Raw genomic sequence first — 24,628 nt, 5'->3', positions numbered from 1 at the left:
TTACTTTTCGACTTTTTAAACTTCCTTTCAATTGAACCCTCCCCCCCCCACTATTTAGTTTAAAGCCTTATCTACAACCCTAGTTATACGATTCGCCAGGACACTGGTCCGAGCATGGTTCAAGTGAAGCCCATCCCAACGGAACAGCTCTCTTTCCCCAGTACTGGTGTCAGTGTCCCATGAATTGGAACCCATTTCTCCCACACCAATCTTTGAGCCGCACATTTACCTCTCTAATCTTATTTACCCTCTGTCAATTTGCATGTGGCTCAGGTAGTAATCCAGAGATTATTACCTTTGTGGTTCTGCTTTTTAATTTGGCCCTGAGCTGCTCATAGTCCCTCAGCAGAACCTCTTTCCTAGTCCTGCCTTTGTCGTTGGTACCTACGTGGACCACGACAACTGGATCTTTTCCTTCCCACTCCAAGTTCCTCTCCAGCCCAGAAGAAATGTCCTTAATCTTGGCACCAGGTAGGTAGGCAACACAGCCTTCGGGACTCTCTATCTTAGCTGCAGAGAGCAGTATCTACTCCCCTAACTATGCTATCCCCTATTACAACTACATTTCTCTTTTCTCCCCCACTTGAATGCGCTCTGAACCACGGTGCTGTGGTTAGTTCGCTCATCCTCCCTACAGTCTGAACCCTCGTCCACACTGGGAGCAAGAACCTCATACCTATTGGATAAGGGCAGTGGCTGAGGCTCCTCCATAGCTAAATTCTGGATCCCCATGCCTGCCTCTCTCGCAGTCACACCCTCCTGTCCCTGACCACTGGCTGAATTCAAGGTAGTTAATCTAAGGGGTGTGTCTGTCCTCTGAAACACAGTGTCCAGGTAATTCTCCCCCTCCCTGATGCGTAACAGTGTCCGCAGCTCGGACTCCAGCTCATCAACTCTGAGCCGGAGTTCCTCGAGCAGCCAACACTTGCTGCAGATGTGGTCACCGAGGATTGCACCGGTGTCCACCAGCTCCCACATACTACAGCTGCAACACATCGCCTGCTCAGCCATCTCTATTCTATTTAATTAATTAATTTGGATGGGGCTGGTTTAATATATGATGCAGCTGCATTTGGACCTGTGTTGCTGTCAGCATTCTCCATTTGTATTTTTTGCTGCCCTTTTTTCCCCTCACAGCAATATGCACATTTTCTTTTCACAGTAGAACTCCCATTATCTGCCATAATGGAGGGACCCTCCTCTCTTGATAGATAATAACATTGTCTAATCATCGATAACCCCCAGCTTTAGTCTTAGACATTGTATACAAAAACTTAGGGATGGAAATAGAGCTGTGACAGTTTATGCTCAGAAGGAGAATATTTGGCCCATTGTGTTTCTGCCGACTCTTGGTCAGAACAATAAAAAGCTCACCCCACTGCAGAGCTCTCTTTCCATAGTCACACAATTTCCTTCACTTAAAAATAGTGTCTAGTGAATTTAATCTCTCTCTGCTGTGAGTTAAATTTATGCTGTGCAGGATCATGTTTAGGAAACTGTGCAGTGCAGTGACATCTGATGAACAGCTTTATCCTGCAGAAGTTCTGATGAAATAATTGAGAAGACAAGTAATGCAGGTTTCAGTGGACATGTTATTTAATATTCTCCGTGACTTTGCTGGAAGAGGGGTGGAGAGCATTTTGATTGCAGTGGTGGAATGAAGAACGTTAATTGATAGGAAAAGGTTGTCTTGCTTCCCTTTGTTCTCCTTGCTTGGGTGGATCCTGAAGTGTATTGCACTTAATTTAGTTTCTGAGGTGATCGAAGTGGTCTGTTAGTTTGGTCACAGTTTCAAAGTAATATTTGTAGCATTCAGTTAATAGAAGTTCATAATATTTTGATAGCTAACAATATTTCTAGAAATTAAAAAAAAGTCATTTAGGTGTATTAAACTTCAATTTTTATTTACATGGCTAGATGTAACGTTGGTTGGAGGAGCTATGTTGCAGGTAAATATACCAAAAATACGCCAGCTAAGTAGGAACATAGAGCATGAGTAAGCCATTTAGCCCCTCAGACCTGCTCGTCCAAGACTTGAGCACAAAAATCAAGGCTGATGCCTGTGCAGTACTGAGAGTGTGCTGCATTGTTGGAGATGTCTGTTTCAGATGCGATGTTAAACTGAGGTCCTGTTTACCCACTCAGATGAATGTAAAAGATCCCATGGCATTATTTCGAAGATGTTGATGAGGACAGCTATCCCAGATGACCTAGTCAATATTTATCCTGCAATCAACTTCACGAGAACAGATTATCTGGTCATTATCACATTGCTGCTTGTGGGAACTTGCTGGGCGCAAATTGGCTGTTGCGTTTCCTGCATTACAACAATGTAAATCTTATAAAGTACTTTATCTAGTTGTAAAACGCTTTGGGATACCCTGTGTTTGTGAAAGGCGCTATAAAAGTCTTTTTTTCCTTCATCCTGCCTTTGCCTACTCTCTAATAGAGCTATCCATTTAGTCCCACTCCTATGCTCTTGCCACAGCTCTACATATTTTTATTTTAGGTATTTATCCAATTCCTCTTTAATAGTTACTATTAAATCTGTTTCCACCACGTTTTCAGGCTGTGCTTTCCAGATCGTAACTTGCTGAGGGAAAAAAAAATTCTCCTCATCTACCCTGCCCTAACTTTATTGCAAATTATTTTAAATCTGTGTCCTCTGGTTACTGACTCTCCTGCCAGTGGAAACAGTTTCTTCCTAACTAATCTATCAAAACCCCTCATAATTTTGACCATCTCTATTAAATTTCCCCTTAACGTTCTCTGCTCTAAGAAAAATCCCAGATTCTCCAGTCTTTGAAACCCCTTATCCCTTTGTAATATGAACATATGAATTAGGGAGCAGGAGTAGGCCCCTCGAGCCTGTTCCGCCATTCAATAAGTTCATGGCTGCAACGATTACTCCACATTTCCACCTACTCCCGATAAGCTTCCACCCCCTTGCTTATCAAGAACGTATATACCTCTGCCTTAAAAATATTCAAAGACTCTGCTTCCACTGCATTTTGAGGAAGAGAATTCCAAAGACTCATGACCCTCAGAGAAAAAATTTCTCTTCATCTCTGTCTTGAATAGGCGAACCCTCATTTTTAAACAGTGACCCCTGGTTTGAGATTCTCCCACAAGGGGAAACACCCTTTCCACATCCACCCTGCCAAGACCCCTCAGTATCTTGTATGTTTCAATCAAGTCGCCTCTTACTCTTGTAAATTCCAGCGGATACAAGCCTTGCCTGTCCAATCTTTCCACGTAAGACAGCCCGCCCATTCCAGGTATTCGTCTAGTAAACCTTCTCTATACTGCCTCCAGTGCATTTACATCCTTCCTTAAATAAAGAGACCAATACTGTACACAATACTCCAGATGTGGTTGCACCAATGCCCTGTATTGCTGAAGCATAACCTCCTTACTTTTGTATTCAATTCCCCTCGCGATATGCGATAACATTCTATTAGCTTTCCTAATTACATGCTGTATCTGCATACTAGCCTTTTGCGATTCATGCACGTGGACACCAGATCCCTCTGCATCTCAGAGCTCCGCAGTCTCTCACCATTTAGATAATATGCTTTTTTATTCTTCCTGCCAAAGTGGACAATTTCACTTTTTCCCACATTATTTCATTTACCAGATCTTTGCCCACTTAACCTATCTATATCCCTTTGTAGTCTCCTTATGTCCTCTTCGCAATTTACTTTCCTACCTATCTTTGTGTCATCAGCAAATTTAGCAACCATATTTTCGGTCCGTTCATCTAAGTCATTTATATAAATTGTAAAAAGTTGAGGCCCCAGCACTGATCCCTGTGGCGCACCACTCGTTACATATTTCCAACCAGAAAATGACCCAGTTATGCCTACTCTCTGTTTCCTGCTAGCTAATTAATCTTCTATCCATGCCACTATGTTACCCCTTACACCATGAGCTTTTATTTTCTACAATAACCTTTGATGTAGCACCTTATCAAATGCCTTCTGGAAATCTAAGTACAGTACATCCACCGGTTCCCCTTTATCCACAGCATGTTACTTTTTCAAAACTCCAATAAATTGGTTAAACATGATTTCCCTTTCACAAAACCATGTTGACTTTGCCTGATTACCTTGAATTTTTCTAAATGCCCTGCTATAACATCTTTAATAATAGCTTCTAACATTTTCCCTAAGATAGGTGTTAAGCCAACTGGCCTGTACTTCCGTGCTTTCTGTCTCCCTCCCTTTTTGAATAAAGGAGTTACATTCGCTATTTTCCAATCTAACAGAACCTTCCCTGAATCTAGGGAATTCTGGAAAATTAAAACTAATGCATCAACTATCTCACTAGCCACTTCTTTTAACGCCCTAGGATGAAGTCCATCCGGACCCGGGGACTTGTCAGCCCGCAGCTCCAACAATTTGCTCAGTATCACTTCCCTGTAATTGTAATTTTCTTGAGTTCCTCCCTTCCATTTCCTGACTTACAGTTGATACCGGGATCTTGCTTGTATCCTCAACAGTGAAGATCGATGCAAAATATCTGTTCAATTTATTTGCCATCTCGTTATCCATTATTAGTTCCCCAGACTTACTTTTTATAGGACTTTGTTAAGTCTCTTCTTTTTAAAATATCTATAGAAACTCATACTATCTGGCTTTATATTTCTAGCTAGCTTTCTCTCATACACTAATTTTACCTTCCTTATCAATCTTTTAGTCCCTCTTTGCTGTTTTTTATATTCTGTCCAATCTTCTGACCTGCCTCTCATCTTTGCGCAATTAAAGGCTTTAAGTTTGATACTATCTTTACCTGTTTTGCTGTTTGTTTTTACATGTCCTTTTTTGAAAGTAGGTAAGTATTGTCAGTTATTGCTGTGATCAAAACCACCTCGTTCTCTGGAGTGAGTATTAACAAGATGTGTCCTCTTGTTCGTTTTTCCATTCAAGCTCTGTGAACAAAAGGAAACTGCTGCCTAAACTAGTTTATAATCTGCTTTCTGACCGGGATTTGAGGAAGAAATTGAAGGAGTATGGACTGTCAACTCAGGGCAGCAAAGCACAGCTCATTAAACGACACCAGGGGTTTGTACAAATGTACAACTCACAGTGCGACTCCTTGAACCCCAGATCAGGTGAGCGAGACCCTCTAAGTTGCCAGAAATAAAGCACACGGTATGTGCAAGTTCTTTCTTTCTGTAAGTTTGTCCCTAATATTTGAATGTATTTAAGTGAAGTAGACATAAACAACTCTCTCCCCTGCCCAAAAAAAGTTGATCTAATGCAAAAAAAATTGGAATTAAAAAAACAAAGTTTACAGTGTAATCTTTGAAAATATGTGTGTGAACTGCAAAAGAACCCTGAACTGAGGATAATTATGGAAAAGATCAGTTGACGCTTTTTCAGAAATCAATGCCACTAACTCAGATCACTGTATCCTTCAATCCATATTGTCTCCAATCACCTCTTGAACCTATCTTTATCTGCCTGCTTGCTGGTAAAGCATTGCACAATCTGTTTTCCTTTGGGTAAAAAAGTTCTGCTGAACTAACATTAGATTCCTGAATTGTGACTTGTGATCGCATGATACTTCAACTGTATGATTAAGGATCCATTTGAAAATGGCAACTCCACAGCCCTTTCAGTTAGACACTCAGAACAGCTGGTAAACAGACACAATAACCAGGATTTTCTATTATTGCTCTCAGCTCCCTATGGCTTGCCTGTCCATTAAACTGGGTGGGGGGGTTGTAAGCTGATGAACACCTAAGTGGAAAACCTAAGCCAATGCCTTAGAAATTAATGGACATCATTATTTTGCATAGCAACACCTAATTAATTTTAGTTGTATGTGGCAAGATGAATCGAGCTGTACACAGTGGACACTCTGGATCCTTGTGAAACTTGGTGCACTCTTGTATGTGGCAAGAGTGTGCACAGCCCTCTTAATCAATTGCAATCCATTCCTTGAAGCTGTATTTTGCACTCATTTTTCTTAGTTCTTAACTCCAAACTCTGTTCCCTAGTTACCAACTCCATCCCTCTCCCTGGCAACAATCTGAGATTAAGCCAGTCTGTTCATAATTTTACTGTCACACTTGACCCTGAGACGAGCTTCCAACCTCATGTTTGACCCATCACTAAGTCTGCCTATTTCTACCTCCGCAAGATTGCCCGACATCGCCCTGCCTCAGCTCATCTGCTGCTGAAACCCTCATTCATGCCTTCGTTACCTCTAGACTTGACTATTACAACGCGCTCCTGGCTGGTCTCCCGCATTCTACTCTCTGTAAACTTGAGGTCATCCAAAAGTCTGCTGCCCATGACTTAACTGGCACCAAGTCCCGATCCCCTATCACCCCTGTGCTAGCTGACCTACATTGGCTTCCAGTCAAGCAACAAAGCAACGTCTTGATTTTAAAATTCTCATTCTCGTTTTCAAATCCCTTTATACTTTGTTTTATAATGTTCCTGTAAAGCACCTTGGGATGTTTTATTGCGTCGGAGGTGCTGTATAAATAAATTATTGTTGCTGATTTACACTGCAGGCTTGGAAAGCTGTTGCATCATAAACCCTAAATGAGAACGCTAAGATCTACTTCATTCACAACATGAGACTTGCAGATCAATGGGAACGTGGCTTTGACTTGTATTTAAATTAAATATAAATTGATACTTTAAAGATGCAATATAAATGCAAGTTATGTGAATACCAACCCTCAAGGAAACAAATCTCTGCGCACACTGGAAATCCTGCTGTCTCTAAACTGTAGCAACACAAATACAGCAAGACAGATTATGGCAGCCAGCTGCTTCTAGAATCATAGAATGATAGAAGTTTGTGGCACAGGAGGCCAGTTTGGTCCATCATGTCTGTGCCAGCAGAAAAAGAACTATCCAAACTAATGCCTCTTTCCAGCTCTTGTCTCTAGCCTTGTAGGTTATGGCACTTTAAGTGCATATCCAAATATTTTTAAAAAGAATTGAGGGTTTCAGGCAGAGAGTTCCAGACCCCCACCACCCTCTAGGTGAAAATATTTCTCTTCAATTCCCCTCTAATCTTTTTGCCAATTACTTTAAATCTATGACCCTTGGTTATTGGTCTCACTGCTAAGGGAAATATGTCCTTCCAATCCACTCTATCTAGGCCCCTGATTTTATTCACCTTAATTAAATCTTCAGTTCTTGTTCTTATTTTGAGTTAGGCGTTTAGTTATTACTTTAATTTTATGTCTGAGGAACAATAAGAAAATGCATTCTTGGAATACCTGTATCCAGCTGATTTAAATTGCAGAAGAAACAGTTTTACCTGTGAATTTTGTTTTTTGCAACTGGTTTGCTTCATTCATACTTTTTGAGTCTGTGTTTATTCACAAGTGGCTGGAGGTTGAACATAACTCTTAGTGCAAAATATTTACCAGTAACCTTGTTAGCATTCAAGTGGGAAGGTATGTTTCAATAATTTATAGGCCTTACGGCGTGTGATATTTCAGACAATCCTGCACTGAAGGTCTTGTTTTTGCTCATGGAAATATAGGTAAATTGGGTCTCTTGAAGAATTAGCCATTGAAACAACAAAGCATTAAAGTGCTGACTAAAGCCTCTGCAGCTGATGCCTCTGGGTGTACCATTACTTCAATCAATATTATTTCCAACATCTGTCAATCCCACAAGCGTCTAACTTGTATAATTAAATGATTTGAGCTTTTGCAAAATCGAGTAGATTAAATGTTTCCTTCTCTGAATTGTAATGATGGTCATGTCTGTGCTGGCTCTTTGAAACAGCTGTCCAAATTAGACTGTCACTCCAGCTTTATCCCCATAATGCTGCAAATTAGTCCTCTTCAAATACAAGTCAGGTTGCCGTTATTTCACATTTATGCGAATGGAAAATCATGTGTGACGAACCTGTTGGAATATTTTGAGAATGTTACTAACAGAATTGATAAAGGGGAGTCGGTGGACGTAGTATACTTGGATTTTCCGAAGGCTTTTGCTAAAGTCCTCCACAGGAGGTTGGTTAGCAAAATTAAAGCACATGGGATAGGAGGTAATCTATTGGCATGGATTAAGGATTGGTTAACAGGCAGAAAGCAGAGAGTAGGAATAAAACTTAAAATCTACCTCTTTCACAAAACTTTTAGTTACCTCCACCCTCCCACCCGACTATCATTAGCATCTTTATATTTGGCTCAGTGTCAATTTTTGTCTAATGACTCTTCTGTGAAGCGCTTTGTGACATTTTCTAATCTCAAAGGTGCTTTATAAGTGCAACCAGATCTTCAAAAAGAGGATCACGAATCACCTATGCTGCTCTCAACCCCCAGTTTAGCAGGCAAGGGTCACAACTATACTGTCCAACTTCAGGAATGCAGAACAAAACAGATGATTAGGTGATTTTGCTTCCAAACTGAGAAGCTGGAGTCAATGCAGATGGCATGGGGATCTCCATGATGACTTTTGCAAAATAAATGACTGGGTCTTGGCCATCAATATTCACAGTTCCGTTTTCAGTGAGTGAAAAAAATAGCATGAGGAACCATTCTTGCATTGGCAGGCTTTGCCTAGTGGGGTACCGCAGGGATCGGTGCATGGGCTCCAACTGTTCATGATATAGATCAACGATTTGGTTGTGGGGACCAAATGTAATATTTCCAAGTTTGTGGATGACAAAACTAGGTGGGAATGTGTGTTGTGAGGAAAATACAAAGCGGCTTCAAGGGGATTCGGATAGAGGGGGTGGGGATCTGAAAGGAAGAGAGTGAGATGCAGAGAGATTTAGGAGGGAATTCAAGACCTTTGGGTCAAGGAATTAGTGGTGAAGAGGAGATTGTAGAATTTATGATCAGTGTTGCTTTTGAGAAGGCGTTTGAAGATGGGGAGAGATCTAGCAGGGAAGAGTGGTTTATAGCGAGAACCTACGTGTTGGGTTGTGATAACTACAGACCTGTTAGCCTTACAACAGTAGTAGGGGAAAAAGTTGGAATTTGCCCATTTCACCAGCCTTTCTATATCCTGAAGTCTGCTACCATCCTGCACACTATTTACTACCTTACCATGGTTTGTATCACCTGCATTTATAAATAACCGGAAAAACAATGTCCTAATGGACTCAAATACATACTTTTCCCCAGTCAGAAAAATGTTAGTACATCACTACTGTCTGCTTCCTAACACTTAGCCAATTATGTACCCAAGTTATCCCCATCCCTTTTTAATACCATGTGCTTCTATTTTCCAAATAGGTCTGTCATATGTGGTACTTTATCAATACCCTTTGAAAGTTCATATATCTACTGCGCTACCTTCATCACCTTCTCTAACTTTATCAAAGAACAGGACCAATTGACAGGAGATAATTGTTTCAGTCCTGTTGCTGCCTTAAGTGAGATTAGTTAACTCGACAGACGGGCTCAAACCTGGTCTAAGTGACTCAGCTGTCACTGCCAAAAACACTCTGGAGGTTGTAATCCATGCAATGTATTAATTAAAGTGAGGCACCCTCGCTTCACAGCCAGAAGAGATTAGAGACTTAACAGAGCAGATGGATATTTCATATGTATTTAAAAAGACACGGAACATGAGTCAATTTTAAAAGCGAATTACATTAAAACTTGTCTTAACAAAGTGGAAACATCCACTTGGAGAGCAGTCATTAATTCTTTTGAGAGGTACGGCATTCTGTGGTTGCTTAATAATCTGACAGTATTGTTGCAATCTTATCTTACAAGCAGGCTGATTCTGGGCTGCATGCTAAGAATCAAGCAAAGCCTTCGTCCATTGATTAACTCAGGCTGTAACAAAGCAAACATAATGCATAAGTCCTTATCCCCAAAAATGTTAATTTTTTTTTGTGCAGTATAATTTTTCCTGTGAACATATTTGGCCTTAACAGCTTTGCTACTGTTGAGAGGTCTTGGAAGCAACCTGGACCAGCGCTGCCAAGAATGGCTTCACAGCACCAATCACCAGATGCGAATCAAGAGCAGAGACCCAGGCTGATTCTCTGAGTATCTCAAGTTCAGGGATGTGTTTGTTGTTCTCAATGTATAATTCTACAATAGGATGACCCAACGGTGTAACAGTATTACACCCTTGTGATCTGAACTGGATGTTTGACTTTTCATTTATATTTCAATTTCTTCAAAGGCAGATTGGGAAAACACTTGGTGAGGTGAAGCCGGATACAAATTCGAATGCTGCTTTATTTCATAGCAAGTGAAAATTTGGAACATCTGTTATAATCAGATTTGCATTGTTCAATCCGTACAACCTTTCTTCACTTAATACACAATAGTGCATTGCTATGCTTCCCCACATCAGTAGGTTAATAAATCGTAACCACTGTCCTGCACTCTAAACTTCTGTTCTTCATCAAAGCCTGCCATTGCATTTTTCAGTTTAAAGTATGATTGACTTTGCAGTCTTTGCTGAAGCTGGCTTTTTAAATCAGTTTCTGTTTTTGATCACCCTTGCTTCACAGCTGGAAGGGTCCAGCAACTTATCAGTGCAGTAGAGGGGATGTGTTTATTGCTGGGACAGACTAATCAATTGCTTATTATTTACAGTCTTGGAAAAGCATCAAACCTTAATATTTTCACCATCAATCATAGTGCTTTTCTTTTAAAACTTGTAAGAATACACTATTTTGAAAAGCGAGCATTAAAATGATAGAGGAAAGGTTTTTTAGTAATTGTTGTAACCTATTTCAGCAAATTAAGTCCAAGAACTCACTAATATGAGCTCTATTTAATATGTTGAACACCCCCAGGGTGCATTTAAAAAAAAAAGCTTGTGATTTCTGAGCCGTGTGGGACTGATTGTTCAATTCATTAATTAAGCTAACATGTTTTCCCCTTTAACCGCACAAATGCTGCTTGTTTGAAGTTAATGTTCTCACTGCCCAATCTTTCCATCTCGCATTCAATAGTTTTCCTGTTGCACAAATATAGCTTCAAATAGTAGACATTTTCACCAATGCTTTTGTGTTAGTTGAAGCACCTTGACTATAACTAGCAACTGCACATTCTCTTTTTACACTACTGCTAACCAATGTATTCACCTTCCAGGTAATCTTTTCATATACCAGAATGGAAAAAAAAATAAACGGGATGGTACTGTGCAAGCCAATGGCAATAGAGGTGGATGGAGGTTCTGTGTCCTATCAGTGGACAAAATAAATCTGGACTGGCAATTGCCTGTTCACCATGTGGAAATTGCAGCCTGTAAACATGTGGCAGTCTTGCATCATAATTGGCAACAACTGAGTTGTTCAGTCTTGGAAACATAAATCTGATCCATGAAGCCCAGTCTATTAGCACCAAGAGGTCTCTTGTTGCCAGGAATATCTTTGGCAGTCAACAACTTGAACTTTAATGTAGTAATGCAATTAAAAAAAAATATATATACATACACACAACCTTTAGCACTTCAGAGCTTCTTAGTAAGTCAAAGTTATTGCTTAATTTTTGTGGTCCTGGCTCATCCCCAGCCTGTGCTCTATAACTCTATTTGCCATTATCTGCAATTTGTAGTCAGTGCAACCAACTTGAACAAGCATTCAGCTTCAAATGTCAGGGGAAATTAGGCAGATACAAAGATGTCTATTATATTTTGACTAGTTTGGAACTTTAAATTAATAATGGAGCTTTAGCATTATTTTGAATTAATGCTCCAATGAAGCTAAGGCTGTCCAAACTTTAGCTGCCTGTTTTTTTATGCCCTTTTCCCAAGAATTTCAGTGGTTCAATTTATGTATGAAGCCTGTAATGGAAGACTAGCGGGACCTGGAAAATGCCATTCAGCCAATAACCATCCTCCTCCTTCAAAAATTGCGAAGATGGAATGAATTGAGACGTCACTCTTGGCTGACATACGTTGTCCAGGCCTCACTGCCGTAGAGCAAGGTACTAAGGACAGGCTTGAAACACTCAGACTTTTGTGTTCCGTGTCAGTGTGCCATTTTCCCTCACTCTCTTGGCCAGTCTGGACATAGCAGTGGATGCCTTTATATGGCACCCTTCATGACTTCAGGCTGTCCCAAATGCTTCACAGGCAATGGAGTACATTTGCAGTGTAGTCACTGTTGTAATGTAGCCAAACATAGCATCCAATTTGTTCACAGCAATGGGAAACGGAAAAAACTCTCCACTGGCTGGAGTCATACCTCGCACAAAGGATTGTGGTTGTTGGAGACCAATCATCTCAGTCTAAGGACCTCACTGCAAGTGTTCTTCAGGGTAGTGTCCTAGGTCCAACCATCTTCAGCTGCTTCATCAGTGACCTTCCCTTTAACATAAGGTCAGAAGTGGGGATATTCGCTGATGGTTGCACTGTGTTCAGTACCGTTTGCAATGTCTCAGGTACTGAAGCGGTCCATATCCGCATGCAGAAAGACCTGGAAGACATTCAGGCTTGGGCTGACAAGTGGCAAATAACATTTGTACCACACAAGTGCCAGGCAACGACCAATCTCCAACAAGAGAGAATCTAACCCTCTCCCCATGACATTCAACAGCATTACCATTGCTGAATCCCTCATCAATAACATCCTTGGGCTTAACATTAACAGGGAACTTAACTAAACCAGCTATGTAAATACTGTAAATACAAGAGAAGGTCAGAAGCTGAGAAAACTGTGGCAAGTGACTCACCTCCTGACTCCCCAAAGCCATACCACCATTTATTTATATTTAGAGATACAGCACTGAAACAGGCCCTTTGGCCCACCGAGTCTGTGCCGACCATCAACCACCCATTTATACTAATCCTACATTATCCCGTATTCCTACCACATCCCCACCTTCCCTCAATTCCCTTACCACCTACCTTTACTAGGGGCAATTTACAGTGGCCAATTTACCTATCAACCTGTAAGTTTTTGGCTGTGGGAGGAAACCAGAGCACCCGGCAGAAACCCACGCGGTCACAGGGAGAACTTGCAAACTCCGCACAGGCGGTACCCAGAATCGATCCCGGGTCGCTGGAGCTGTGAGGCTGCGGTGCTAACCACTGCGCCACTGTGCCCCCCTAAGGTACCTGTGCGAGGTACATGTCAGAAATGTGATGAAATGCTCTTTTATACTTGCTTGGATGAGTGCAGCTCCAACGACACTCGAGAAGCTTGACACCAGCCAGGACAAGGCAGCCCGCTTGATTGGTACCCCATGCACCACCTTAAACATTCTCTTCCTCCACCACCAGCACAGAGTGGCAGGAGTGTGCATCATCTACAAGGTGCACTGCAACAACTCACCAAGATTTCTTCAACAGCACCTTCCAAACCCGTGACCTGTACCACCTGGAAGGATAAGGGCAACAGGCGCATGGGAACACCACCACCTGCAAGTTCCCCTTGTGCATCATCCTGACTTAGAACTATATAACAGTTCCTTGACTGTCAGTCAAAATGCTGGAACTCCCTCCCTAACGGCACTGTGGGTGTACCTACACCAAATGGCCTGCAGCAGTTCAAGGTGGCTCACCACCACCTTCTCAAGGGAATTAGGGTTGGGCAATAAATGCTGGCCTTGCCAGCAACACTCGCATTCCATGAACGAATTAAAAAAAAAAGCCAATAGCAACAATCCAGCTGCTTTCATGGTAATTTTATTTTCTGATGTCAGGCCACAAATTATGAGATTAAGTTAATTAGGGAAATTGCTAGAGTCTGTAGTTAAGGATAAGGTGACAGAACACCTTGAAAATTTTCAGCTGATCAGAGAGCACCAGCATGGATCTGTAAAGGGTACATCGTGCCTGATGAATTGGATTGAATTTTTTGAAGAGGTGCCTAAAGTCTTCGACAGGGGAGTACCTATGAATGTTATTTATATGGGCTTCCATAGGACATTTGCTAAAGTCCCTCAATAGATGGTTAGCTAAAATTTGAGCTCATGGAATTGAAGGCAAAAATTGACCTGGTTAGGAAATTAGGCAAGTGGCAGGAGACAGAGTAGGGATAATGGGTAGGTATTCTAATTGACCGCAATTGTTGACAACGCGATCGGTAGGTGGCGCTGTTTTGGCACATGCGCAAATACAGCATGTGCCACGAAAACGTCACAGCTTGCGACTGTAGCAGCTGCCAGGACTAAAGATGGCGCTGGTCAAAAAATCACAGAGATGAAACCTAACAAACACGTGGCAGAATACAATGGCCGGAGTGAGAGAGTGGAGCGGGCCGGGGAGAGCAGCGCGGGGAGAGCAGCGGTAGCGGTGCCCGGGGGTGAGGGGGGGGGGTGAAATGGGGCGACCAGCGGTAGCGGTGCCGGGGGGGGGGAGAAAGAGGGAGAGGGAGGGGGGGGGGAGGAGAAAGAGGGAGGAGGGGGGGGGAGAAGAGGGAGGGGGGGAGAAAGAGGGGTGGAAGAAGGGGGAGAAAGAGGGAGAGAGTGGGGGGGGGGGGAGAAGGGGAGAGAGTGGGGGGAGGGGAGCAGCGGAATGGAAGAGGAGTGCCTTTTTCTGTGTATGCGCTATGAACACAACAGCAAAAGACTTACTGGCCAGTCCCTGGACCCAGTGACACCAAAGTCTTCGCATGCTCGCTCCCCGCGGCTCTCTACGGCCTCTCGCTTCCGGCCCTCTCCATTCAACCCTACCCTCCAGCTGCGGATGCCCAATCCAGTTGCTTTCTCTACTTCTCCACAGTACTTCAGGCATTGCAACTGTCTGGTCCCTGCATTTTGCATGCTCCCTCTCCCCACTCTCCCCACCCCTCCCCCTCTTCACCCACCCCTCCCCCTCTTCACCCACCCCTCCCCCTCTTCACCCACCCCTCCCCCTCTTCACCCACCCCCCCCTTCATCCCCCTACCTCCACCCCTCCTTTACCCCCCTACCTCCACCCCTCCACCATAGTTGAATATCTGAAGTGCAGTTGCAAAGTCGGGGAAATAGCATGCAAAACAAAACCTGAACAATTCTGGGTTTAATTATTGAAAAGTTTTATTAAGTTCATTAAGTATCCGAGGAACTGCTGTGCATGGATACATGAGTGTTGTGTCCAGCATTCCCGTTAGACAGACAGGCCGAGTCTCTGCTATGCACAGCTAAAGAGATTGTTCCTGGAGAGCCTTGTGGTGAATGAACGCTTGGCTCTCTATTCCACTACTGTATTGTCCATGTGAAGAAGGCAAAGTCACGAGTCTGAGCTCAGTCTATTCTTGGTGAATGTTCCCCAAGCGCATCCCAATGTGCATTCCCAATTCATCCATAAATGCAATGTTCCTTTCCACATCGTGATGAGCTCCGCAGCATGATCCAGTTGCCTTCGTTGCTTGAATGCTGACCGTAAGTCTCGAGGATTGTTTTCTCGACGGCATGTTTTACATGAAAAGAAGAAAAGCAAATCAGAGTCAGAGCTTCCCTCCCTCCAATGAAATTACTGTTGCGCATGCTTTATGCTCTGCAGTATAGGCCAATGAATCACTTAGTACCCACCTCAGCTGTAGGAGTCAGGATGATGTAACTGCCCCTATCTCGTGATGGTTCAATGCTGCTCTCAGGGAAAACATGAATGATGTGAGGGTGCTGGAAAAAGAAGCACATTTCTTTTGGACTATGAACATAAAGCAGGCCATTTAGCCCAGCTGTTCCCTGCTAGTGGTTATGCTACTCGTGCGTCTTCCCATCCATTCCCATTTAATCCTGCCTACTACTATCAGCATCATCTTCCATTTCTTTCACTCTTATCTACCTTTGCCTTAAAGCAACACTGAGGATGGAGAATGGTGTGGCTGCACTCCCACCTCACCAGTTGTGTACGCAGCAAGAGCATTCACATTTGTGCTACCACTGGACACGGCATGCTTGTTTCTTTTAGTGCTCAGTCTCTTCTTGCTGAATGTTCCCCAAGTGCTTGACCCCTTTGGACGCCTTCTCTGCTTGACAGGCAGCAGCCGGCAATTGCGGAGTCTCACAAAGCTCTGCATGGTTGTTTCAAGGGCGGATGGGGAAATGTGGCTGTGTGTCCACGTGCACTGCTTGGATGGGTGCAGGAACAGGTGACTGTGTAACTGAACAGCAAGGAGAGGGTACCGCAGGTGGGGGAAGTGGAGCTTTGAACAGGCAGGCGTATGTATGGTCCATCAGATCATTAGGCCAGGGGGTGAAACGCTCAGGATCCATGGATTGTGGCACGCGACTGATGTCCAGCGCGTGGCCACCTCTATCCGAAGGTGCTTCCGGGCAATTGTTGGGCAAATTAATTGGCTCCATCTCATCAGCCAGTCCTTGTGTCCTCCCCCCCTTTCCCCCCCCCTCCCCCCTGACCTCCCTTCCCCCCCGTCCCTCCCTTCCCTTCCCTCCCTTCCCCCCCTCCCTTCCCCCCCTCCCTTCCCCCCCCTCCCTTCCCCCCCCTCCCTTCCCCCCTCCTCCCTTCCCCTCCTCCCTTCCCCTCCTCCCTTCCCTCCTCCCTTCCCTCCTCCCTTCCCTCCCTTGAAATGTATTTTCAGAGCAACTTACCTTGGAACAATCTCCTCTGTCTAATAAAAATGAAGCAAATGTCCAAAATGACTAAATAATTGAGATAAAATGCACGACAAAACCTCTCCTCCTTCCATTTTCAAAAACTCGCGCCAAAGCTTTCGGAAGATTGACGCACATGCGCACACGGGCTCCGGTCATCTGCGCATGCGCTGCGGTCCGGATTGCCAGGACCAGTTTGCGCATGCGCAAAGGCCAACATGGCGTGTTCCCCGAGGAAGATGACGTTACGCGATGACGTCGTCTGCGCATGCGCAAACTGGTCCTGGCAATCCGGACCGCAGCGCATGCGCAGAGGGCCCGAGACCGTGTGCGCATGTGCGCACCGCGGCGCATTCTGATGACGTAGCGTTGTCATCAATCACTTTGATTCTAATTAGCAGGATGTGATTAGTGGTGTCCCGTAAGGATCTGTGTTGGGGCCTCAACTATTCATTATATTCATTAACAGCTTAGATGATGGGATAGAAAGCCCCATGTCCAAATTTGCTGAGGACACAAAGATAGATGGCATTGTAAGCAGTATAGATAGAAGCATAAAATTTCCAAAGATATTAACTTAAATGAATGGGCAAAACTGTGGCATATGAAATTCACAACAGGCAAATGTGAGGTTATCACTTTGGACCTAAAAAGAATAGAAAAGGATACATGATAAGTGGTTGAAAAACTAGAAACAGTGGCGGACTTGAGGGTCCAGGAACACATTTATTTAAAATGTCATGAACAGATAGAAAATAATCAAAAAGGGCAACGGAATGTTGGCATTTATTTCTAGAGGACTTGAATACAAGAGGGTAGAAGTCATGCTTCAGCTATACAAAGCCCTACTCAGACCTTGCCTGGATACTGTGAGCAGTTCTGGGCACCACACCTTAAGAAGAATATATTGGCCTTGGGGGGAATGCAGCATAGATTTACCAGAATGATACCCGGACTCCAAAGGTTAAATTACGAGGTGAGCTTAAACAAACTGGCATTTAGAAGCTTTACGGGGTGATTTGATTCAAGTGTTGATGATATTAAGGGAAATGGGTTCAATAGAGAGAAACTATTTCTGTTAGTTGGGAGTATAAAACAAGGGGGCATAGTCATAAAATTAGAGCCAGACCTTTCAGGAGTGAAATTAGGAAAAACTTCTTCACACAAAGGGTGGTTGAACTTTGGAACTTTTTTCACAAATGGCAGTTGATGCTAAATCAACTGTTAATTTTAAAACTGAAATTGATAGATTTTTGTTAATCAAGTATATCAAAGGATATGGGGCAAAGGTGGGTAAATTGATTTAGGTCACAGATCAGCCATGATCTCATTGAAGGGGTGAAAAGGCTCGAGGGGCAAAGTAGCCTACTCCTGTTCCTATGAATTCAGTGTTATAATTTGCCATGTTGAGATTTGAACTTCAATTGCTGGATTGCTGGTGCAGTACCATAGGCTCTACATTACTGTATCATGACCTCACAACCTGTCCTTTTATCATTTGGGCTGTCTCCTGGGTGATTTAACAGCAGCCCTTATAAGTTTGCTGACCGTTTTAACTACCAAAAAATGCATTTTTAAAAATATTGCATGTTAGCAAGTTCAGCAACCTGCCTGGCCAATGAAAAAAGGGTAACTTGATAGCAAGGCTGCTTATGCCCTCATCCCAATTGTTTTACATTTTTTGGAGAAAAGAAGTGGTTTGTCTTGAAGAGCTGAAAATTCTGTAATGTGCTCTACTGAGGCTTCTAATAATTTTAGTATTTTGTTGCTAAATCAAAAGTTAGCCTGTCAGAAAACCATGGTGATCAATATTGAATTATCTTAAAAAAAAGAGAGCAGGTAGTGATTGCAAAGTGATACTCATTTTAAACTGCGAGTGGAATTCTGGCCAAAGAGACCTACAGAATGGCATTTAATTTCATCGGATAAAAAGAAATGAGAATGATCATTGTCCAAGTACTCAAATAACTGAAAGGAAATGGATAATGCAGATCTTAGATATGATCTTAAATTGCATTGAGAGTCTCGCAGTAGAGGGCACAAATGCAAATTGAACCAGGCTGTAGCAAGAGCAGTCAGGATGGGGAGAGACTCCCATCTGAAGCAGTGAATGTGTTAGTTAATTCCTTTAAAAAAGAGCTTGGTAAATATTTGATTAGGAACAGGATTGAAAGTTATAAGGTCCGATGGCGATGATCTATGGAGCACAGTGGCTTAGGAATTTCTAGATTGAAAGGAATGTAATCCCATGAAAAGCAACTGGTTGAAGATGAGTATTGTAGATTGTAAAATTAGACATATTCTGGAATTTTGCTTGATATAACTTTGCAGAAATTTCACCCAAAGTGGGGATTGAGCAGCTCAAAAGATTCTTCCAGGAGCAGAGAGCAGAGGGACCTGTGCCCAGAGCAGTCCAGTTAACAGTGATATCACAGGAAAGCTGCAAGGTGATTGGTTGGTGAGTAACAACTGTTGGGGAATAACTCTAAATAGCTGGGTAAGTAACTAAAGTAAAGAGAAAGGTCTACAGTTTTTTAATATAGTAGGTAGTGTTTTGTTTTAGGCAATCAAGGTTCCCAGTGTAAATAATCAAATTTTTGGGTATTTTAAGGGAGTAAAAAGAGTGGAAAAAAAAACAGTGACATCACAGGAAAACCATAAGTTCATTAACTGCTAATTTGAATACCTATTCTAAATTGATTTCAGATTGAAGGTTAATAGGAGAAATATTTTACAGATTAAAAACTAATGACCAGTCGGAAATTAAAAAAAAACAAATTGAAATCTAATTAAATAAAATGGAGATGCAGGGCCAGGTGATGTGTTGTACCTGCATGATGTTGGAGCTGGTGGACCCCATTGTCGTTCCTAGTGACCACATCTGTTGGCTGCTCGAAGAACTCTGGCTCAGCGTTGAAGAGCTGGAGTCTGAGCTTCGGACACTGCGACACATCAGGGAGGGATAGAGTTACTTGGACGCTGTGTTTCAGGAGTCAGTCACACCCCTTGGATTAACTACCTTGAATTCAGCCAGTGGTCGGGGACAGGAGGGTGTGACTATGAGTGAAACAGGTAGAGGGATCCAGGAAGTAGTGTTGCAGGAGCCTCAGCCCTTGTCCTTGTCCAACAGGTTTGAGATTCTTGCTCCCTGTGTGGACGGGAGCAGGGACTGTAGGGAGGATGAGCAGATTGACCATAGCACCGTGATACAGGGAGCCATTCAAGTGGGGGAGTAAAGAGAAATGTAGTCGTAATCGGGGATAGTATAGTTAGGGGCATAGACACAGTTCTCTTTCGCCAGGATTGAGAGTCCCGAAGGTTATGTTGTCTACCTGGTGCCAGGGTTCAAGATATCTCATCGGGGCTGCAGAGGAACTTGGAGTGGGAGGGGAAAGATTCAGTTGTTGTGGTCCATGTAGGTACCAACGATATAGGTAGAAGGAGGATAGAGGTTCTGCTGAGGGAATATGAGCAGCTAGGGGCTAAATTAAAAAGCAGAACCAAAAAGGTGGTAATCTCCGGATTCCTACCTGAGCCACGAGCTAATTGGCACAGGGTCAATAAGATTAAAGAAGTAAATGTGTGGTTCAAAGATTGTTGTGGGAGAAGTGGGTTCGAATTCATGGGACATTGGGGAAGGAGGGAGCTGTTCTGATGGGACGGGCTCCACCTGAATCATGCTGGGACCAGAGTCCTGGCGAATCGCATAACTAGAACTGTAGATAGGGCTTTAAACTAAATAGTGGGGGGGAGGGTTCAGTTGCATGGAAAATTAGGAAGTCAAAGTTAAAGGAGAAGGTAGGAGTGTAGGTTAGTGATGAGGCTGATTGTTACCAGAAAATAAAAGGTAGGGACAGAATGTGTGCACGTCATATTGCACCAAGGAATCGTACAACAGTAGGGAAATTTGATAATAGAACAAACTTAAATGCTTTGTATATGAATGCATGAAGCATTCGGAATAAAATTAATGAGTTAACAGCGCAAATAGAGACGAATGGGTATGATTTAGTGACAATTACTGAGACCTGGTTGCAGGGCAACCAGGTTTGGGAATTGAATATCCAAAGGTACTCAGTATTCTGGAAGGATATGCAGGAAGGAAAAGGAGGTGGTGTAGCTTTGTTAGTAAAGGAAGAGATCAGTGTTGTAGTGAGAAATGATATAGGCACTGGAGATCAAGACGTAGAATCAGAATAAGAAATAGCAAAGGAAAGAAGTCCCTGGTGGCGTAATCATTAGGTCCCCAAACAGTAGTTCCACAGTGGGGCACAGTATAAACCAGGAAATACTGGGGGCTTGTAAGAAAGGTACGGCAATAATCATGGGTGATTTTAATATGCATATAGACTGGATTAATCAAATTGGCAAGGGTAGCCTCGAGGGAGAGTTCATTGAATGTATTCGAGATTGTTTTTTGGAGCAATATGTTGTGGAATCAACCAGGGAGCAGGCTATTCTAGATTTGGTATTATGTAATGAGGTGGGATTAGTTAATGATCTCGTAGTTAAGGATACTCTAGGGAAGAGTGATCATAGCAGGCTAGAATTTCAAATTGAGTTTGAGGCGAGAAACTGGAATCCCACACTAGCGTTCTGGAGTTAAACAAAGGTTAAACATAGACATGAGGACAGATTTGGCCTTAGTGGACTGGGCAGGAAGACTAAAAGGTAGGACAGTTGATGAGCAGTGGCAGATGTTTAAGGAGATATTCAACTCCTCCCAACTCAAATATTTTAGAGAGAGGAAGAAAGATTGTAAGGGTGGGTTGGGAGGTGGGGGTGGGGGGGGGGGGATGGGGTGGGAGACATCCATGGCTAAGCAAGGAAGTTAAGGATAACATAAAGACAAAAACTAAGGCATACCGTATTGCAAAGGCCAGTGGAAGGCTGGAAGATTGGGAAACTTTTAAAGATCACCAAAGGTTACGAAAAAAAGTAATAAAATGAGAAAAGATAAATTAAGAAAGAAAGCTAGCACAAGATATTAAAACAGATAGCAAATATAAGTATATAAAAGGGAAGAGAGTAGCTAATGTGAATGTTGGTCCTTTGGAGGATGTGACTGAGGAGTTAATAGTGGGGAACACAAATGGTGGAGACACTAGATCAGTATTTTGCCTCAGTTTTCACGGTGGAGGACTCTAGTACCATCCCAATAGTAACAGGTAATGCTGAGGTTATAGAAAGGGAGGAACTTAGAACAATCATCATCACTAGGGAAAACGTACTGAGCAAACTATTGGGATTGAAGGCAGACAAGTCCCCAGGGCCTGATGGCCTACATCCTAGGGTCTTAAAGGAAGTGGCAGCGGCGATAGTGGATCCAATGGTTATAATATTCCAAAATTCCTTGGATGTGGGAAAGGTTTCAGTGGATTGGAAAAATGCTAATGTAACACTAATATATTCAAAAAGGGAGGGAGGTAGAAAGTAGGAAACTGTAGACCAGTTAGTTTAACATCTGTCGTCAGGAAATTGTTAGAATCCATTATTAAGGAAGTAATAACAGGACATTTAGAAAGTCAAAATGCAATCCATCAGAGTCAGCATGGTTTTATGAAGGGTAAGTCGTGTTTGACTAATTTGCTAGAGTTCTTCGAAGATGTAACAAGTAAAATGGATAATGGGGATCCTGTAGATGTAGTATATCTGGACTTCCAGAAGGCATTTGATAAGGTGCCGCACAAAAGGTTAATACACAAGGTAAGATCACATGGGGTTAGGGGCAATTTATTAGCTTGGATAGAGGATTGGCTAACCAACAGAAAACAGTGTGTCGGGATAAATGGGTCCTTTTCTGGTTGGCAAGATATAACTAGTGGGGTGCCACAGAGTTCAGTCCTTGGGCCCCAACTATTTACAATCTATATTAATGACTTCTTCTTTGGCCTCCTTATCTCGAGAGACAATGGGTAAGCGCCTGGAGGTGGTCAGTGGTGTGTGGAGCAGCGCCTGGAGTGGCTATAAAGGCCAATTCTAGAGTGACAGACTCTTCCACAGGTGCTGCAGAAAAATTTGTTTGTCGGGGCTGTTACACAGTTGGCTCTCCCCTTGCGCTTTTGTCTTTTTTCCTGCCAACTGCTAAGTCTCTTCGACTCGCCACACTTTAGCCCCGCCTTTATGGCTGCCCACTATTTACAATCTATATTAATGACTTGGATGCAGGGATAGAAGGTACTATAGCCAAATTTGCAGATGACACTAAAATAGGTGGGATAGTAAGTTGCAATAAAGAAATAAGAAATTTACAAATGGATATGGATAGGTTAGGTGAATGGGCTAAAATTTGGCAGATGGAGTTTAACGTGGATAAGTGTGAGAATATCTATTTTGGTCGGAAGAATAGAACGACAAATTATTTAAATGGAGAGAAAGTTCAGAGTGCTTCGGTGCAGAGGGATCTCTGTGTCCTCGTACATGAATTGCGGAAAAATAGTATGCAAGTGCAGCAGGTAATAAGGAAGGCAAATGGAATTTTGGCATTTATTGCTAAAGAAATAGAGTATAAAAGTAGGGAAGTGTTGCTGCAACTGTACAAGGCATTAGTGAGACCACACCTGGAGTATTGCATACAGTTTTGGTCCCCTTGATGAGGGATGTAGTTGCACTGGAAGCAGTTCGGAGGAGGTTCACTAGATTGATTCCAGAGATGAGGGGTTTGTCTTATGAAGAGAGATTGAGCAGGTTAGGCCTTTACTCTCTGGGGTTTAGAAGAATGAGAGGAGATCTAACTGAGGTATATAAGATGATTAAGGAGATTGACAAAGTAGACTTAGAGAGGATGTTTCCTCTTATGGGGCAATCTAGAACGCGAGGTCAGAGTTTTAGGATAAGGGGTAGCAGATTTAAAACAGAGATGAGGAGAAATGACTTCTCTCAAAGGGTTGTGAGTCTGTGGAATTCACTACCTCAGAGTGCAGTGGATGCCGGGACATTGAGTAAATTTAAGGAGGAGATGGACAGATTTTTAATTAGTAATGGGTTGAGGGTTATGGAGAATGGGCAGGAAAGTGGAGTTGAGGCCGAGCTGAGATCAGCCAAGGTCATATTGAACGGTGGAGCAGGCTCGACGGGCTGAATTGCCTATTCCTGCTCCTAGTTCTTATGTTAATTGTGTTGTAACTGAGGGGCTAGGATTTTCCTTTTCAGGAAGGTGTTTTGATGGGGCATTACTCTGCCACCCCTTCATGTCCATTTTCTTGGTGCACGCATGTACGGTAGGCTCTTGGTGGGATTCCTGCCATCAAATGGAAGCCTGCCAGTGCTAGCCAGGAAACTGATGGTTTGACGTGAGGACGAAGGAGTTAAAGGGACAGAAACATTTCAATCAAAGACCTCAGCTGAGACCAAGATCTTCAGCAAGTAGGTGACTCAGACTGTCTTAAATGAGAGAAGCCCGCAACAAGGGCACCACTTAGGTGTTTACTACTACTTACTGGGGCATACTGCTACCTTCCTATAGTGGCCCATGGAAGCAGTGATAAGTGTGGTGGAGAGCAGGAAAATCTGCCAGGATCACAGGTGCTACCTCCCACCTGGGAGTTTTATCATGTACTTTGTGAAGTGGTCAATTGAGTGAATTGATTGTATTACGATAAACACTTATTCAGTGTAACTATTTCTTGGTGTACATTGTGGTGAGTTAAGAAAATTAAAGGGGAAGGGAACAGCTTATGACTTTTGAGTGGATAAGGGTTAAAGATTAAGGGTAAGGTTTTGGCATGCAGAACCAAATAGCTGGTGGACTACAGCCCAAGTCAAGCAAATGTGGCTCAAGTGAACAGGTTGCAGGGTTGTTTTGTCTGGATTATTCAGTATAAAATTAGTTCCATGATAAGGCTTTGATGAGACCTCACACGAGAAGAATATGTACCACCACTTCAAGTTCAGCATTTTGACTTGAGATGGTACAGGGAAGGGCAACAAGAATGAATCTTGGTCAGAATTTTCCAACATATGGCCCACAGGCCAGGATCTGGCTCGCCAAAGCTTTCTATCCGGCCTGCAGATGTATTTCAGAGATGAGAAATTTCCCATTGTTCTCCAAGACCAGCTTTTTAAAACATAGCGCTGTCAGTTTCACAGCTGACAGCTGCTGCATGAGAGCGGTAAACAGCAGTTTCCCAACTTGGGACAGATTTGAGATTTTCCCACTTTAAAAAAAAAGGCCACTGGAAAGCCCTA

The 24,628-nt window shown here is 42.9% G+C and overlaps 1 protein-coding gene across 3 annotated transcripts in view; it reads left to right on the top strand.

Moving 5' to 3' along the window:
• The window catches only part of rad18 (RAD18 E3 ubiquitin protein ligase), a 396,256-nt gene that overhangs the window by 117,659 nt on the left and 253,969 nt on the right, over positions 1-24,628 (top strand). For all 3 annotated transcript variants that reach the window (XM_068051447.1, XM_068051446.1, XM_068051448.1), the window contains exon 7: positions 4,929-5,113. In XM_068051447.1, the coding sequence (XP_067907548.1) occupies positions 4,929-5,113 (185 nt within the window). The remainder of the gene's footprint in view (positions 1-4,928; positions 5,114-24,628) is intronic.

The sequence above is a fragment of the Heterodontus francisci genome, chromosome 19 (assembly GCF_036365525.1).
Source record: "Heterodontus francisci isolate sHetFra1 chromosome 19, sHetFra1.hap1, whole genome shotgun sequence".
In the NCBI taxonomy this organism is placed as follows: domain Eukaryota; kingdom Metazoa; phylum Chordata; class Chondrichthyes; order Heterodontiformes; family Heterodontidae; genus Heterodontus; species Heterodontus francisci.
The sequence above is the reverse complement of the archived record's forward strand: the minus strand, read 5'-3'. Positions and strand labels throughout refer to the sequence as shown.